This window comes from Xenopus laevis, chromosome 5L (assembly GCF_017654675.1).
Source record: "Xenopus laevis strain J_2021 chromosome 5L, Xenopus_laevis_v10.1, whole genome shotgun sequence".
NCBI lineage: Eukaryota > Metazoa > Chordata > Amphibia > Anura > Pipidae > Xenopus > Xenopus laevis.
The window spans coordinates 162,198,024-162,216,556 of NC_054379.1; the positions used below are offsets into that span (position 1 = coordinate 162,198,024).

At 39.1% G+C, this 18,533-nt stretch overlaps 1 protein-coding gene across 4 annotated transcripts in view; it reads right to left on the minus strand.

Annotated features, from left to right (window-relative positions):
* The window catches only part of gata4.L (GATA binding protein 4 L homeolog), a 74,907-nt gene that overhangs the window by 16,935 nt on the left and 39,439 nt on the right, over positions 1 to 18,533 (minus strand). For 2 of the 4 annotated variants that reach the window (XM_041562185.1, XM_018261860.2), the window contains exon 3: positions 2,161 to 2,235. In XM_041562185.1, coding sequence (XP_041418119.1) covers positions 2,161 to 2,235 — 75 coding nt within the window. 4 annotated transcript variants of the gene reach the window in all.

Consider the following 18,533-nt stretch of genomic DNA (forward strand, 5'->3'; position numbering starts at 1 on the left):
AAATGAAATGTAAAAAACCCAGTTTGCTCTTTTGAGAAATGGATTTCAGTGCATAATTCTGCTGGAGCAGCACTATTAACTGATGCGTTTTGAAAAAAACATTAATTCCCTTGACAGTATCTTTTTAAAGGTAAACCACCCTTTTAAGGCCGATGGCACACTGTGCTCCTGCTGAGAACAGCAACAGCGGAGTTATGCTCCCCAAGAGCCGTAGCCCCAATGTTTACAAGTAGCAGGAGGGCTATAGACTGAAGGTGGGTTTTTACCATAGTTTATCAGTTATTGGATTTTTAAGAAATCTCATGCATTGTCATGCAGAATGGCAGATTGTGTCTTTTGTGTTAGCAGTTAAAGTGTTACATATGGTCCTGGTCCTAGCATATATACTTTCTGTGCCCTAACATTTGTCCCATTTGTGTCTTGCTTGTAAGATAACAGATTACAAAGACCTATTTACCTTATCAGTATACATAGAGTGATAAATGTACACACTAACTAACTCCAGCACACACACAACTCCCCCCTGACTCCTTCTCTGATGAGGGGATCAGTTTGACTCGACAGTGATAGATTACCCACACACATAAAAGCTTCACAGGCACATTGGCAAACCTTTTTATCAGTTGCCATGCCTTTGTGGAATTTTATGTGTTCTAAATTCTGCATACTATTTCCAGGGAAAATCAGTTATCCTTTATAAATAAATAGAGGGTGCTCCATTATAATTTACATGTCATTATTTCATAAGCACTGAATTTATCAGCTGTAAATAATTCATGTAACCAATTTATAGGAGGTGGGGTTGTATCCTGAAAAAAGTAAGTGGTTGGAAGTGGTGTTGTATAAAATATATTTCCCCAACCTACTGAAGGGCAATGATAACCTCCCTTTTAAGGGCCAGTCCACACGAGATTCGGGGAGATTTAGTTGCCTGGCAACTAATCGCCTCTTCTTCTGGGCGACAATCTCCCCGAACTGCCCAGAAGAAGAGGCGATTAGTTGCCAGGCAACTAAATCTCCCCGAAGTTGCTCGTGTGGACTGGCCCTTAAAAGGGAGGTTATCATATTAGTGTGTCTTCCCGTCCACTATAAAGAAAAGTCGCCTGCGCTAAAGCACGCGCAGCGCTTTGTTTTCCAAAGTCGCCCGAAGTTTCCTCGTGAGGCAACTTCGGGCGACTTTGGAAAACAAAGCGCTGCGTGTGCTTTAGTGCAGGCGACTTTTCATAATAGTGGACAGGAAGACATGATAAGGCAGTTTGGGGAGATTGTCCCCCAGAAGAAGAGGCAATTAGTCTCCAGGCAACTAAATTTCCCCGAATCTGCTCGTTTGGACTGACCCTAACGTAGTGTAGGATAAAAAAATGATCTGAATTGGCAAAAACAAATACATACTTCAGAAGGGGTTTTGTACAGTGAGAGCTGTGAAGATGTGGAATTGTCTCCCTGAATCAGTGGTACAGGCTGATACATTAGATAGGTACAAGGAAGGGTCGGATGCTTTATTCACCAGTAGCTCCTCCCAGCAGACAGGAGGGAGCCAATGAGATTAGAGGAGGGAAAGGGGTGTTACAGGGAGAGCTGGGAAGTGAATCAGTGGTACAGGCTGATACATTAGAGGTTGGATGGCGTTTAGCAAGTGAGGGAATACAGGGATATGGGAGATAGCTCATAGTACAAGTTGATCCAGGGACTGGTCCCATTGCCATTTTGGAGTCAGGAAGAATTTTTTCCCCCCTCTGAGGCAAATTGGAGAGGCTTTAAATTGGGTTTTTTACATTTCTCTGGATCAACTGGCAGTTAGGGGCATGTTTACTAACATTGGAGATAAATAGCTGGATAGATTTCTGGAGAATGTTGCTCATGGCAACCAATCGTCAATTAGATGCCCCCTTTAAGTTAGAAAACAAAAGCAGAGATCTGATTGGTTGCTATAGGCCACATCTCCAGATATCTCTCCAGATATTTATCTCCCCTTAGGCAGGTTATATATAGACTAGAGCAGCAGGGACACTTGACTTGACTTAAAAGGTTGAACTTGATGGACGCGTGTCTTTGTTCAACCTAACTTACTATGTTACTATGTTACATAGACATACTGTACCTGATTCCTCAGACTGAGAAGAAAGCATTAGTTAGAAAGTCATTCAGACCCTGCCTCACCTTGTTCCATATTGAAGTGATGGATTCTGGGACCTGAAGATCCTGTGCTTGCCATGGGGAAGTAGTGCAGAGATTCTGATGAAAGCAAAAGGATGTGAAGTGCCAGTATTCATCACTTAAAGGATACTGTCATGGGAAAACATTTTTCTTTCAAAACATATCAGTTAATAGTGCTGCTCCAGCAGACTTCTGGAAATCCATTTTTCAAACAAGCAATCTGATATGAGGCTAGACATATCGTCAGTTTCCCAGGAGCCCCTGACTTCTGTCATTCTTTACTGCTGTACTGCAAATTTGAGTGATATCACCCTCCCAGCAGCCTAACAATAAAAAAATGGGAAGGTAACCAGATAACAGTTCGCTAACACAAGATAACGGCTGTCTGGTAGATCTAAGAACAACACTCAATAGTAAAATCCAGGTCCCACTGAGACACATTCAGTTACATTGAGTAGGAGAAACAACAGCCTCTCAGAAAGCATCCAAATTTAAGGGCAAAGTGACTAACGCTGGCGAAAATTCACCAGCCTGGCCTCATTTTGGAACTTCGCTGATTTACTGACGGGCGCTGGCGTAAATTCCCTAGCGTAGAAGATAGACTGTAGCACTACTTCACACTCTAACACCAGTCAAATTTTCGCTCTGGCGAATGGACGTAACTACGATCAGTGTCGGACTGGCCCACAGGGATTCCAGGAAAAGTCCCGGTGGGCCAAGGTGTCAGTGGCCCCTCATGCTGCTAAATATTTGGCTTATTTCATGGCCATTCCCTATTTCTATGAGAACAAAGAGACTAAATAGATGGAATAATAGATTATAGTATGTAAAGAAAAGAGACTAGGAGAATAGAGGTTGAGTGAGGAGAGGAAGAATAATAATAGTACTGAGAGTGGCCCCTTTTCTAAGATTAATTGGTGAGCCCCTGGTCTAAGGTTTTTGGGTGGGCCCCTGGTGTCCCAGTCCGACACTGACTACGCAAAATCACTAAGATGCGCATTTTAATGAACATTACCTCTTGCGCCAGACTTGCCTTTACCACCTCAGACCAGGTGATGTGCAATAGAGTAGACAGGACTTCCTCAAAAAAAAATTTTAAAAATGTTCTAATTCCCAAAAAACTCTGGCGACTTTTAATTTTTCAGGGTGATAGGCTGCAAAAGATCGTAATTTCTTTTAGGGTACCCGGCTTCCCCCCTACATTTCCTAACATATGGTTCATAAACTATACACTGGGCTCATGTGTAGGGCAATATAACAACTTTATTTTATTTTATTAAGGTTCCCTGGGCTTGTGTAGTGTCAGTGGCGTAACTAGATATTACTGGGCCCCATAGCAAGTTATTTTCCAGGTTGACCTGTTTTAGCAGTATTTATTGAAATTGTATATTAATTAGGGTCATATTGGACCCCTATATCTCCTGGGCCCCCCTGCAGCCGCAGGGTCTGCTTCCTCTGTAGTTATGCCCCTGTGTAGTGTAATGTATTTGCTGCAACATATACGTCCATTGAAATTTAACTTCTTGCCATTTGCAAATTAGCCAACACTAGCGCAACTTCGCTTTGCTCGCTGGCGAATTTCCGGAGGTCAATGAATTTGCCCCCTAAAGTGCCGGCTATTTCTGAAAGCACATGACCAGGCAAAATTAACTGACACACCAATATTACAATTAAAAATGTATACTTGTTGGGTTAGGAATGAAATTTAATATGATTTGAATCATTTGCAGTGAACTAATTTATAAATAAAAACGACACCATAAAAATCACGACAGATGGATCAAGGTGAGACAGGAGCAGAATAACTCGGCAGGTTTGGAAGGGGAAATGTAACAAATAAATAAAAGGTTATTTCGGAATTTCAGAGTTGCCACCCTGTACACAAAGTAACAAATACTAATCTTGTATACAATGTATGTTGTATATCAAGGGACTATCTTATATTTGGGCTAGGGTTAATGCCTTCCTAACGGTTGTTGGTGGGAATAAACATTGTATTTTAAAAAATATACTTTGCTCTATTTTCACCTTTTAGTAAATATACTTCTTAATATCCTGTACAAGTGAGTAGAGTGTTCTGGTAAACTGAACTTTAAGATAAATATCCCCTCACAGAGTCCAATCAATCTTTTTCAAATGCAAAGTTATTTCACGGCACATTGAGTGATTCCTGGAGTAACTTATCAGAAAAGTGTGTGTGATTATTCTTGCAGGTATTTCCATTGTGACAGCTATAAGGGAGGATACTTTTAGTTTTGCTGGAGTAAGTAAGTGGAATAAAATGAGGCCAAACAACAGCGGGTATATTGGGAAAAGAAAAACAATAAGCTGAGCTTTTCCAACTCAATTGGTTGAACTTTTTATCTTAAATGACATGCATTATTAGATAGGCAAAGCTTCAGATAAGAGCATAATTTGAGAGAGCAGGAGCACCCTGTGGACTGGTTCAAACTCCCACCTGTTTTGGACAAATCAATGAAAGTTTCTTGGCTTTGCTCTCTGGCTGTTTTTTTTTTTTTTTGAAACGTTGCAGAACGTAGGTGAACTTTGAAACTTCTGAGTTTATTTAGTGATTATAATTAACCCACAACTCGTTACTATCGATCTGCCTGGAATGAATGTTACCAAAGTTCTGCAGCAACTTCTGCTACCATATCCATGGAGATGAATGTCGGCTTGATTGATTGGACAGTATTTAAATAACCTTTAATGATGGTGGGGGGGGTGCGTGTGTATTTTATAAATTCTAGAGCAGAACAAACATATGCAAGAGTAAAGAGAGGAAAAGTTGCCCTTTACTTGGCCGGCAGGAGATTAGCTACTACTCTGACAGCCACGTTGGCATGGTGCCTAACCATATTTTATTCAAAAATATAAACAAGGCACCAATAATTTGTTGTTAAAATAAAAGAAATGATTACTTGTTGACAAGAAAAACTGAGTGGCTGTGCTGGTGCCCGACTGCAAATTACAATTATGGCCCGAGTCACACAAATTGTGGTACATAAGGGGCTAGAAATGATGCGACAATCAGCTGCTGTAGGGTTTTGTTTTTTTTTTTACTAAATTACAGAGGCAAGTATTTGAAAGGCTTCAGTTCCTATGTGAATAACAACCTTAAATAAACAGAACTCTTCACAGAAGAGGTCCTGGGAGATCTGCTACTTTAGAAATTGTTTATACCAAATATATACACATACTCATATACACATGGGGGCACATATACTTAGCGAAGTTTTTTTTTGGGTACTTCGACCATCGAATAGGCTACTTCGACCTTCGACTACGACTTTGAATCGAACTAAAAATCATTTGACTATTCGACCATTCGATAGTCGAAGTACTGTCTCTTTAAAAAAAACTTCCTACTTCGGCACTTTAAACCTACTGAGCATCAATGTTAGCCTATGGGGACCTTCCCCGTAAGCTTTCTAAGTTTTTTTTTGATCGAAGGAAAATCCTTTGATCGATGGATTAAAATCCTTCGAATTGTTCGGTTCGAAGGATTTAATCATTCGATCGAACGATTTTTCCTTTGCGGTAAATCCTTCGACTTCGATATTCGAATTTGAAGGATTTTACTTCGATGGTCGAATATCGAGGGTTAATTAACCCTCGATATTTGACCCTTAGAAAATGTGCCCCATACTCTTACTCCAAAGACTTGGTACCTCATTCAGTTCAGTACCAAATAGTACAGCACACTTAAAGGGATACTGTCATGGGAAAACATATTTTTTTTTACAAAACACATCAGTTAATAGTGCTGCTCGTAATTCATTTTTCAAAAGAGCAAACAATTTTTTTTATATTTCATTTTTTACATATGACATGGGGCTAGACATATTGGCACTTACCCAGGTGCCCCCAGTCATGTGACTTGTGCTCTGATTAACTTCAGTCACTCTTTATTGCTGTACTGCAAGTTGGAGAGAAATCACCCCCTACCTTTCCCCCCAGAACACCATCAGCAGAACAATGGGAAGGTAACCAGATAGCAGCTCCCTGGTAGATATAAGAACAGTTAAAAATCCATGTCCCACAGCAAAACAATAGCCTGCCAGAAAGCAGTTCTACAGACTGCAGCACTGGCTCTTTCTGAAAGCACATGAACAGGCAAAATGACCTGAGATGCACCTACACACCAATATTACAACTTTAAAAATACACTTGTTGGATTAGGAATTAAATTTTATATGGTAGTATTGTTTGCAGTGTCAACAGTGTAATTTAGAAATAAAAACTACACCATAAAAATAAAGACAGAATCCCTTTAAGCAACAAAAAAAGAGATGAGTATGTGGATTGAAAGTTGTTTGTACTCCAGACTAGCAAAGGAAAGTTAAGATGGCCATACATGTAGAGATTGGCAAGGTCGCCAAACGATCAGATCTCTCCCTGAGGTGGGTGATATTTGGCTGATCCAATCATGGGCCCTAGGGCCCAACAATAGGTTTACAACGTTGAGCATACGGGTGGTCAAATCAAGGACCACACCAACAATCCGATGGGTTTATTATTACCCCTGCCCAATCAATATCTGTCGACTTTTGGCCAGATATTGATCAGGGAAGCCTGTCGGAGGGCCCCATTAAATGCCCAATATCTGTCGGCAGCTTATATCTGCCCGTGCATGGGAACCTTTAGGTAGAACCAACCAATATCATTATATGCATCCCAGAGAGACATCTCTGCATCTATATTATATATATTAACATCTATATTACTTCCATAGTGTTTACGTTTATCTGATTCTGTACAATATACAACACACTGCATTGTCCGTAGCCAGCAGTTCATCCAGTTTTACAGTTGTACAGGGACACCTATTACACAACTACCTAAGATTTTTTAGTGATAAGTGAATTTATTTGCCAGCCATGGATTTGCGCAAAATTCCAAATTTCTCCACGTGAGAATATTTTTTATGAAAATTTGCCACGGGAAATTTGCCACGAAAAACGCCCATATAAAAAAAAAACACCCATTGACTGTAATGCATTTGGACAAAAGAGGAAAAATAAGAAAAACGCCCATTGACTTTAATGCATTAGGACTAAAAAGTTGCCGTAAGAAAAAACGCCCATTGACTTTAAGGGCTAGTACACACGAGGAGATTCGGGGAGATTTTGTTGCCTGGCGACTAATCGCCTCGTCTTTTGCGCGACTATCTCGTTGAGGCAACTTCGGGCGACTAAAGAAAACGCATCGCCGCGTGTGCATTAGCGCAGGCGACTTTGCATTGTAGCCTATTGGGAAAAACACTGAGGCAGTTCGGGGAGATAGTCACGCAAAAGACAAGGCGATTAGTCGCCAGGAGACAAAATCTCCCCGAATCTCCTCGTGTGGCCTTACCCTAATGCATTAGGACAAAAAAGTCGCCGTAAAAAAAAACGCCCATTGACTTTAATGCATTTGGAGCAAGAAAAATTGTCAAATGCGTAAAAATTTCATAAAAACACCCATTCCCTTCAATGCGTTTTGCGAAGTTTCCTGTTTTGTGAATTTTTCTGCACTTTTGTGGATTTTTCAGTGAAACGGGACAGATTGGCTAATCACTACTGATAATAATGAGTGCTTCCTAGGCATGTAAGCTTGACATCCTTGTCTATGTACAACTTCTGTACAACAGGTCCCTATTTCACACGTGTGTTGTACTTTGCTATTAATTATCATCAATTCAGAAAAAGTGGTAATCAAATTTACTGCCTACCCTTAGCTAATTCCATTTTATTGTGATGACTTTATGGTTAAAGTGCTGATAAACAATGCACTAAATGCAGAGAATAGTCCTTGAATTTATACAGTATATATGGATGTGGCAGTTTCTATATCATGGAGATGTTTGTCATCATGTTCTGTACCTTATGGGAAACTGGCACAATGTAAACCCAGTCACATACACAACGTAAAGCAATAAGTGATTGGTGCAGGACTGGATAAGGGACAGGATTGGTGCAGGACTGTATAAGGGACAGACTCATTGGAATTTACCATTTACAGGCAGAACCAGGGCACAATATACATCTGCTTAGTATTTTAAAATTCACAAGGACAAGCAGCAATTTTTGGGAAAATTGTGACAAAAGTTTGATGCAAAATCAGGGAAAATATTACTTAAAATCAGGACAATGCATTATAAATTGAAGGGACCACAAATAAAAAAAATGTAAAATGCAAGAAAACTTAAAATCAGGGGACTTAAAGAGGTTGTTCACCTCTCAACACTTTTTTCAGTTGGTTTCAGATAGTTCACCAGAAATAAAGACTTTTTCCAATTACTTTACCATTTTGTATTCTTTGCCGTTTTTTCAAAATCTAAGTTTAAAGTTGAACGTCCCTGTCTGTGGTGTTTGAGTCTGGCAGCTCAGTAATTCAGGTGCTGATTCTGAACTGTTACAATTTTGCAACATTTAGTTTGATCCATTTCTCAGCAGCATCTCTGGAGTATTAGCAACTCAGGGATTCTGCTCAGCAGGAACAAAGATAGATGTATCAACTAAATGTATCAATTTAGAACAGTTTACAGTTGGCATTTTCCCAACAAGCGGTTGAAATGAATGGAGATGAGGCGCACAGCAGATTCTCTCAGCTTGATAAAATATGCAGGTTGAGAGCATCCAGGCCAATGCTTCATCTGAAGTTTATCAGAGCACAATTCACATGACTGGAGGCAGCTCGGAAACTGACAATATGTCTAGCCTCATGTCAGATTTCAAAATTAAATATAAATAAATCTGTTTGCTTTTTTGAGAAACGGATTTCAGTGCAGAATTCTGCTGGAACAGCACTAACACATTTTCCCTTTAATCTAAAAAATGATGGCCACCACTGCTACAGGAGATGTAGATGCAAGTGCTTCCAAAATGCTCTGACTAGTTGTGCCACTGGCTTAACTGTGTTTACATAAGCACTATGTTTATTTTAAAGACTTGTTACCTTAAACATACAAATACATGTGTGGCCCTATGCAGTTGCTCTCACAACAATCAATATTTTACAAGGAAACCCTCTATTTCACACTATTGATTATGCATCTATTTCTTAGCAAATAAAACATAACTAGTTTAATGCATTACCACCAAGGTTACAACTAATATTGGCTAGTGGGATTTCCATGCTACAGGGTGCAAGTACTTTGATTTATCTCCACAACTCTCCCCAGCTTGTCCAGCCATCTTTTTTCTTTCATTTGAAAATGTTGATTTGGACATTAACATACCCCACCCTCCCCGAAAGTTCCTTTTTGGTGCAAATTAAGGACAATATAACATAATTAGATGTAACTGTCATTGTTTGTGGATTCTAACAATACTCAACAATTATCCAAAACAGTTTAAACACCCTTGTATTTATGTGTGTGTGTATATGCATGTGTGTGTGTGCCCGGCTGTGCAGTGAAAGAAAGAGAATGAATAACGTCAAATTATGTTTTGTTACAAGATCTAATTGTCTTGCCTCCTCCCCATAGAACAATAGATGATGTGTGGAATCAATTTAACACCTCATTAAGACTCAAGGTACTAGTATAAAATAATAATAATATTATCTGACTCTTGTAATTAGTCGATTAAACATGTTCATGATGTGGGTTCTGGGCCTGGTTCCTTTATAACTTGATGTGCATATAGAAAACACATGACCCAAAGATTGTATGTCTGATGCTACATACGTTTTTTGGCGCAGAAACACGGCGCGGTTTTAAAAAAAAAGCCAACTGCACGTAAATATGCTAACCTAGTGTGCTATTGTCTAAGCTTGAAACCACAAGTGTATTTACCCGGTGGTTGGCTTATATTTAAAAACCGCATTTGTGTGTCCATGCCCTAAAAGGAACATCAACAAAACTGGATCATAAAGAGTCTTATATGTCGTATCTAAGAAGCACTATTTATATTTTCTGCTTGTCCTGGTCATTTGTTTAAATATAATGGCATCTGTGTTTGTTTGTAGCCTGTTGTTTTAAAAAGTTTTAAGGGCAAGTCAACCTCAAAATAATAATTTGCCTAATAAAAGAAAATGTAATGCTAAGCAATTTTCCGATATATATTTATTAAAAAATGTTAGTTATTTTAGGAGGTTATTTACTAAAATCTGAATTTATCTTATAATACAAACAAAGTTCATTCAGCGCTTAAATTGTGAAATCTTCAACTGGTGTAAAGAATCTTGATTACAGCCGCCCTTCACTGCTCCACTCTGCTGGACTCTCCAATACAAAACAAATCTCTGTAGGGAAGCGCAAAAATGGATACTATGGTGCAGAAACCCTTAAATTTATATATTAAAGTGCAAAGTGCAACACACTGTGCCATTTTCCCTACAGAGATTTGTTTTGAATTTATCTTATATTTAATTTATAAAAAACAAACTGCCATCCTCGATTTGACCGTATTTTATAATAAAATAACCCAAATGAATTGGATTGCAGGAAAAAGTTGAATCGCTCGAACTGCTCAGGCTATTTTCTCGAATTGCTCGATTTCTTGAGCTTTTGCCTGAAAACCAAGCAAAAATCAGATTTTCGAGCTAAACCCACCAAAGACCGTGATAACTTCAATTTGGGATATGTACCTTTCCCATTAACTTAAACAGGACCTCTACAGATCTAAGATGAGGAATTTTTGCATTTGGGTTTTTTGCTGCATTAGGGTATAATAAATCTTGAAAAATCTGATTTTTTTTGTTCCTTTTGAATAAATATCTGCTATTTAAAGCAGCATTTGCTTAACTCCTGGTTATTACTTTTTTAACAATGTTGCAAAAGCCTGAATTCCCCATCAAAGTCAGCTGCCTTGTTTTACATTGTATCAACAGTCTGAACCACCAATGCAGAGAATATATAGCAATACATATACAACAAATAACATAAAAAAATTAAAAAAATAATAATAAACGTATAATTAAAAGTTACTTAGAATTATGTTTTCTTTTATTAGGCAAACATTTTTTCTTTTTTGAGTTGACATTCCCTTTAAAAAGTCTGTCGAGATTAATGATCTGTATCTGGAAGATACACGTGCTAAGCCTGTAACCACATTTAGGCTAAAAAAAATCACATAAAATATGCCCCTAGAGAGACAGCTCCCATTTACTGCAGTAATGCAAATATGTGGGAAATTATATAGTCTGTATGTACATTTTAGCAAATTAAAGTGAACATAATCCCTCTTTATACAGACAGTATATTTTCCCTTGTGGTAGTGGGACACTAGGCAATCTAGACCTCCCTGTATATTCCAGAGAACAGTCTCAGCAAAGAAAATAAAATCATTTAAAACTAGAAAATATTCCTAAATGGAGTGTTTTCCCCCTCTGAGACAGCAGGGTGATACTAGGGTCACTTGACACTGTATTTTTTTTAATGGGAAAACCAGACTGGGCAGAATGCCTGCAAATCATCTTGTGCAGCCTTTGAAATGAAAAGATTCAAATAAAAATTGACAGATACCTGGCAATAGTCCCTATTTAGGTGAAACACACAATATTTGTTGAAGGGGTGGGGCTAACCCAGAAGTTGGTGTATTTCGGAGAAGATCAGTTACACTGGAACTGGGTTTGGTCTCCCTGATTTCAAGTTGGGGAATTGTGGGAGGAATTTACTGTAAGTTCCAACACTAAACAGGCTTACTCAGCGGTTTAACTTTTCTATCCCAGGCCTCTCTCCACATTGCGTTACTGTAGCTAATCCCAAACACAAGACATTTTTGGCTGAAATCTGAACATTATGCACAGGGGCAGGCAGATCTCATTCATTCCTGTTGCATTGCATATGGGACAGACGCAAGACAGATTGACCTTTTCTCCAAACGATGTGTGTGCCGTTGTCATTTATATATAACAGTCAGCCTGCTATAATTTCAGATGTGTCCATGACAGAAAATATATTTTTTTCCATTTCTCATTATAGCTCCTCAAACTGTCCCCTTATCCATTTGATTGAGCCCCACAACAGAGGGCAAAAGTCAATAACATTTTTTTTCTTGATATAAAGGCACAAGTGAAATCTTCCCCGAAGCTTGTCAGCTATTACACATGCTACAATGCTGAAAACTGTTTCACACTGGAAATGTGTATGCATGATAAATGCTGCAAAAACTGAGATTAAAGATATTCTGTAATTAGTTTTAGGGTAAGGGCACATGGGGAAATTCTGGGAGATTTAGTTGCCTGGTGACCAGTGGCGTAACTAGATGTTACTGGGCCCCACAGCAAATTAATTTTAGGGCCCCAAACATATCCAGAGGTTGTCCTGTTTTACCAAAATGTATTGAAATTGTATATGAATTTGAGCCTCATGGGGCCCCCTATACCTCCTGGGCCCCCTGCAGCCGCAGGGTCTGCTTCCTCTATAGTTACGCCCCTGCTGGTGACTATTTGCCTCTTCTTCTCGCGGGGCTTCGTTTTCTGAAGTCACTCAAAGTTGCCTCACAAGGAAACTTCGGCCGACTTCAGAAAAAGAAGCGCCACGAATGCCACCCCGCTGACGATTTCTCATTATAGCTGGCAGGAAGGTAGGGGAAGGCAGATTGTGGAGATTGTCGCCCAGAAGAAGAGGTGATTAGTCGACGGGCGACTAAATCTCCCCAAATCTCCCCATGTGCCCTTACCTCACTTGACAAAGAGCCAGGAGGCTCGAAACATGTAGTGTTAAATACCAATAAAATCACTTGAGCAGATACCTTCTGCCTCCCAGGTTTTTCCTTGTTTACGCTATTAGATTGTTCCAGATTGAACTGTACCTTGGTGGAGGTACACGACAAGGAAGAAACCGACTACTGCACGCACCAGGGTCAAGGTCAACAGTCACCTGTGTTTATAACATGTGCCCTTACCCTTATGGTGTAGCTTTGATTCCTAAATTATACTAGCAAATAATTCACTCTACAATATAAAATTTCATTCCTGAACCAGCAAGTATATTTAGTTATAATATTGGTGTGTAGGTGCATCTCAGGTCATTTTGCCTGGTCATGTGATTTCAGAAAGAGCCAGCACTTTAGGATGGAACTGCTTTCTGGCAGGCTGCTGTTTCTCCTACTCAATGTAACTGAATGTGTCTCAGGGGGACCTGGATTTTACTATTGAGTGCGGTTCTTTGATCTACCATGGAAATGTTAGGGAGATGCTATCTGGTTACCTTCCCATTGTTCTGTTGTTAGGCTTGCGGGGGTGGGTGAGGTGATATCACCCAAATTAGCAGTAAAGAGTGGCTGAAGTTTATCAGGGCACAAGTCACATGACTGGGGGCAGCTGGGAAACTGACAATATTTCTAGCCCCATGTCAGATTTCTAAATAAATATTAAAAAATCAGTTTGCTCCTTTGAAAAAGGGATTTCAGTGCAGAATTCTGCTGGAGCAGCACTATTAACTGATGTGTTTTACATGACCGTATCCCTTTAATCAAGAGCATGGAGGAAACTGTTTCTTTCTGTTTGCTATTTGTGACTCTTGAAATATAGTAACAGAGGTAAGTTTGCTTCCACGTTTGTCAATCTGTTGGTTTCTGCTTTCTTTCTGCATTGTTTCAGGGGTCAGAACCAGGCAGAATCCAATAGCAATCACATTTACAAATAATTCCACACGGGGCTAATTCTCAACTGGTTTAAAAACCAGCCAAAGTTTATTGGGCCACTACAGGAATAATAATAAAAGCAGAAAACATTTTTTGATACGTTTTACCGGTTCCGTTTTGACTTGCTCTTGTAGTTTACTACAACTGGTTTTACTCTTCAGATGTTATGGACTAACTGCTCATTTGTGCCCTTGGTATTTAGGAAAAAGGAGAAGGTTTTGCTTTCATATCATACCCACAAACTAACTAAAAACATACAGGATTATATGTTAGACTGAGAGAACACCATTACTTGTTCCTATTCTGCCTATGAAGTTGTGTTAGCAGGGAGTTTGCACAAAGTGCACATTATTTTGTAGTCGGTACAGTTAAGCAGCCAGGCACATTCCGTACTGATTCTTTCACTTTGTAGTAGAACAAATCTTTAGCCCTGGGCATGAGCACAGCCGTGTTTACTCGCATGTCCTTGAGCAGACACAAACCTCTCTATCTGAGGAAAACCATTTAGTTTGAGTGGTTCAAAAATGCAAACAGGGAAATATTGCACGTATTTTTAACACTGATGTATAACACTAAAAACTAGTGCATGCAGTGGGTTTGGTCTTTGCACCTTCATATGATCACAGAACCCCTCAGTGACTTCTACTATCCTTATCATTTACAGTAGGGGGTACATTATCCCTTATAATACATGAGTGATACTCAGAGTTCCCTGTATAACTCAGCCTGCAGCCTTGTGCCTTTATATGGTCACAGAACAACCCCTCAGTGACTTCTAATATCCTTATCATTTACAGTAGGGGGTACATTATCCCTTATAATACAAGAGTGATACTCAGAGTTCCCTGTATAACTCAGCCTGCAGCCTTGTGCCTTTATATGGTCACAGAACAACCCCTCAGTGACTTCTAATATCCTTATCATTTACAGTAGGGGGTACATTATCCCTTATAATACATGAGTGATACTCAGAGTTCCCTGTATAACTCAGCCTGCAGCCTTGTGCCTTTATATGGTCACAGAACCCCTCAGTGACTTCTAATATCCTTATCATTTACAGTAGGGGGTACATTATCCCTTATAATACATGAGTGATACTCAGAGTTCCCTGTATAACTCAGCCTGCAGCCTTGTGCCTTTATATGGTCACAGAACAACCCCTCAGTGACTTCTAATATCCTTATCATTTACAGTAGGTGGTACATTATCCCTTATAATACATGAGTGATACTCAGAGTTCCCTGTATAACTCAGCCTGCAGCCTTGTGCCTTTATATGGTCACAGAACAACCCCTCAGTGACTTCTAATATCCTTATCATTTACAGTAGGGGGTACATTATCCCTTATAATACAAGAGTGATACTCAGAGTTCCCTGTATAACTCAGCCTGCAGCCTTGTGCCTTTATATGGTCACAGAACAACCCCTCAGTGACTTCTAATATCCTTATCATTTACAGTAGGGGGTACATTATCCCTTATAATACATGAGTGATACTCAGAGTTCCCTGTATAACTCAGCCTGCAGCCTTGTGCCTTTATATGGTCACAGAACCCCTCAGTGACTTCTAATATCCTTATCATTTACAGTAGGGGGTACATTATCCCTTATAATACATGAGTGATACTCAGAGTTCCCTGTATAACTCAGCCTGCAGCCTTGTGCCTTTATATGGTCACAGAACAACCCCTCAGTGACTTCTAATATCCTTATCATTTACAGTAGGGGTACATTATCCCTTATAATACATGAGTGATACTCAGAGTTCCCTGTATAACTCAGCCTGCAGCCTTGTGCCTTTATATGGTCACAGAACAACCCCTCAGTGACTTCTAATATCCTTATCATTTACAGTAGGTGGTACATTATCCCTTATAATACATGAGTGATACTCAGAGTTCCCTGTATAACTCAGCCTGCAGCCTTGTGCCTTTATATGGTCACAGAACAACCCCTCAGTGGCTTCTAATATCCTTATCATTTACAGTAGGGGGTACATTATCCCTTATAATACATGAGTGATACTCAGAGTTCCCTGTATAACTCAGCCTGCAGCCTTGTGCCTTTATATGGTTACAGAATAACCCCTCAGTGACTTCTAATATCCTTATGATTTACAGTAGGGGGTACATGATCCTTTAGGGTTAGTTCACACGAGGAGATTCGGGTAGATCACCTGGGCGACAATCTCCCCGAACTGTCTTAGCGTGTCTTCCCATCTGCTATAATGAAGTCGCTTCCGCTAAAGTACACGCGGCGCTTTGTTTTCCAATCTCCCCAAACGCCTTTCCTGACCCTGTGCCGGCTAAAATGAAAACACACTGGCGCTTATCACACGCGGTGATTCACTTTCTGAAGTTGCCAGAAGTTTCCACTTCCACGGAAAGCGAATCGCCGCATGTGATTAGCGACGGCGTTTTTTTTTTCCATTTTAGCCAACGCAGACGCCAGGCGACTAAATCTCCCCAAAACGCCCAGTGTGGCCTTACCCTAAAAAACAAATGCTCTCTAAGGCTACAAATATATTGTTATTGCAAATTTTTATTATTGATCTTTCTATTCAGGCCTCTCCTATTCATATTCCAGTCTCTTATTCAAATCAGAGCATGGTTGCTAGGGTAATTAGGACCCTAGCTACCAGATTGCTTACAATGCAAATTCAAGAGCCGCTGAATAAAAAGCCAAGTAATTCAAAAATCTTAAATAATAAAAAAGTAAAACCAATTGCAAACTGTGTCAGAATATCACACTCTACATCAGGGGTTCCCAACCTTTTTAACCCGTGAGCCACATTCAAATGTAAAAACAGTTAGGGAGCAACACAAGCACGAAAAAGTTCTTTGGGTGCCAAATAAGGGCTGTGATTGGCTATTTGGTAGCCCCTGTGCGGACTGGCAGTCTACAAGAGGCTCTACTTGGCAATATACTTAGTTTTTATGCAATTAAAATTAGCTTTCAAGCTTGAAATTCAAAAACAAGCACCTGCTTCGAGGACCCTGAGAGCAAAATCCAAGGGACTGGAGAGCAACAAGTTGCTCACAAGCTACTGGTTGGGGATCACTGCTCTACATTTTACTAACAGCTATCTGAAAAGTGAACCACCCCTTTAAGTATGTCTGTGTAGAGGGAAATATAAAATGCCTATTTTTTTTAAAATAAAATTAGTTATACAACTGTGTAACATGGATGCTATTAGCCCAAAAAATTCCCATGGTGCTTGGAAGATCTCTCCTTACTTTGACGTTAAAAAGGAATCTGCACCAGTAAAGAATGGGGCACACTGCTTGCAAATGTTTAATTTACCAGGAGGTGTCTTGATACCAGTGCAATTGACTGTGTTACCTCCCATTCGATTCCAAAAGGAATGCAATAATGTGAATTAGTAAGGGCAGGGTCATTGTGGTGCACTGATTCATCCTTGTGTGTAACATGAAACATTTGCTAGTTTAGGATTTATGCTTTATACCTATAACTAATAAGAGTTGCACTTTCATTGCGCTTAGTATTTTCATGTATTGCCCTAATACACGTCTCCATTACCAGCTGCATAAATGTCATAACCAGAATAGTTTCAATTAAATTCAGAATAACGAATAACACTTTTTTTTGTAGCATTGTTGGGTAACATTGGTTTCTGTCGCATTTGCGATTTTTATTTAATTCGTTTACAATGAGGCATCATCGCAGTATAGAATAGTGTGATTATTTCAGAATAATCTGAAACACCTACTTACATCCACTCAGCCTATTCAGCTTCAGACAGAATTCAATAGGGTATGGTATATGCTGCCTTACCTATAGAGCTTGCAATCAAATAATTGCTGTTGAAAATTTTTTAAGCGTCAGAACTGGTTGATGTAGAACTTAACTTTTGACGCATTCTCTTTTGTACATACATATTCGTTATTCTGATTTAGATCATCTAGGTTGCATCTCATTATTTTCGGTTAATTGCTCATTCTGGCTCTGCTCGCTACATTTAAATGTAAAGTGGTTCACCTTTAAATGAGCTTTTACTGTGCTATAGAATGGCCAATTCCAAGCAACGTTTTAATTGTTTCTAATTATTTATTTTATATAGCTTTCTAATTATTTGCCTTCTTCTTCTGACTCTTTCCAGCTTTCAAATGGGGGTCACTGACCCCATCTAAAAACAAATGATCTGTAAGGCTACAAATGTATTGTTATTATTTTATTACTTATCTTTCTATTCAGGCCTCTCCTATTTATATATTCATATTCCAATCACTTATTCAAATCAATGCATAGTTGCTAGGGGAATTTGGAGCCTAGCAACCAGATAGCTTAAACTACAAACTGGAGAGCTGCTGAATAAAATTTAAATAACTCAAAAAACAATAATAATAATAATAATAATAATCTAAAAACCAATTACAAATAGACTCAGAATTTCCCCTCAAATGTGAACAAGCTCTTTAATATCCCTGTTTTGCGCTTTTATAAATGAGGTACTTTATGCTCAATTCAATCTGGATAATTCGTTTACTTCAAAATGAAATGGTAGTTGTAACATTTGTAACAAACTCACAGCAGATAAGGAGATGGAACAATGTTTGTGTATCGAAGTGTTTGCAACTGAAAATGTTGGTGAAACTTTTATATATACATTTATATTAGCTTTCCGCTAATAGATCATATTATAACTTTATGATTTTATGAGATGTCGCTAATTCAATCTGAATGAATATTGTGAGTTTAATCCTCGAAACAACATTTTTGTTAATTGGGGCTGAAATATTCTGTACGAATAAAATAATCACGCGTTACTGCACAATCCAC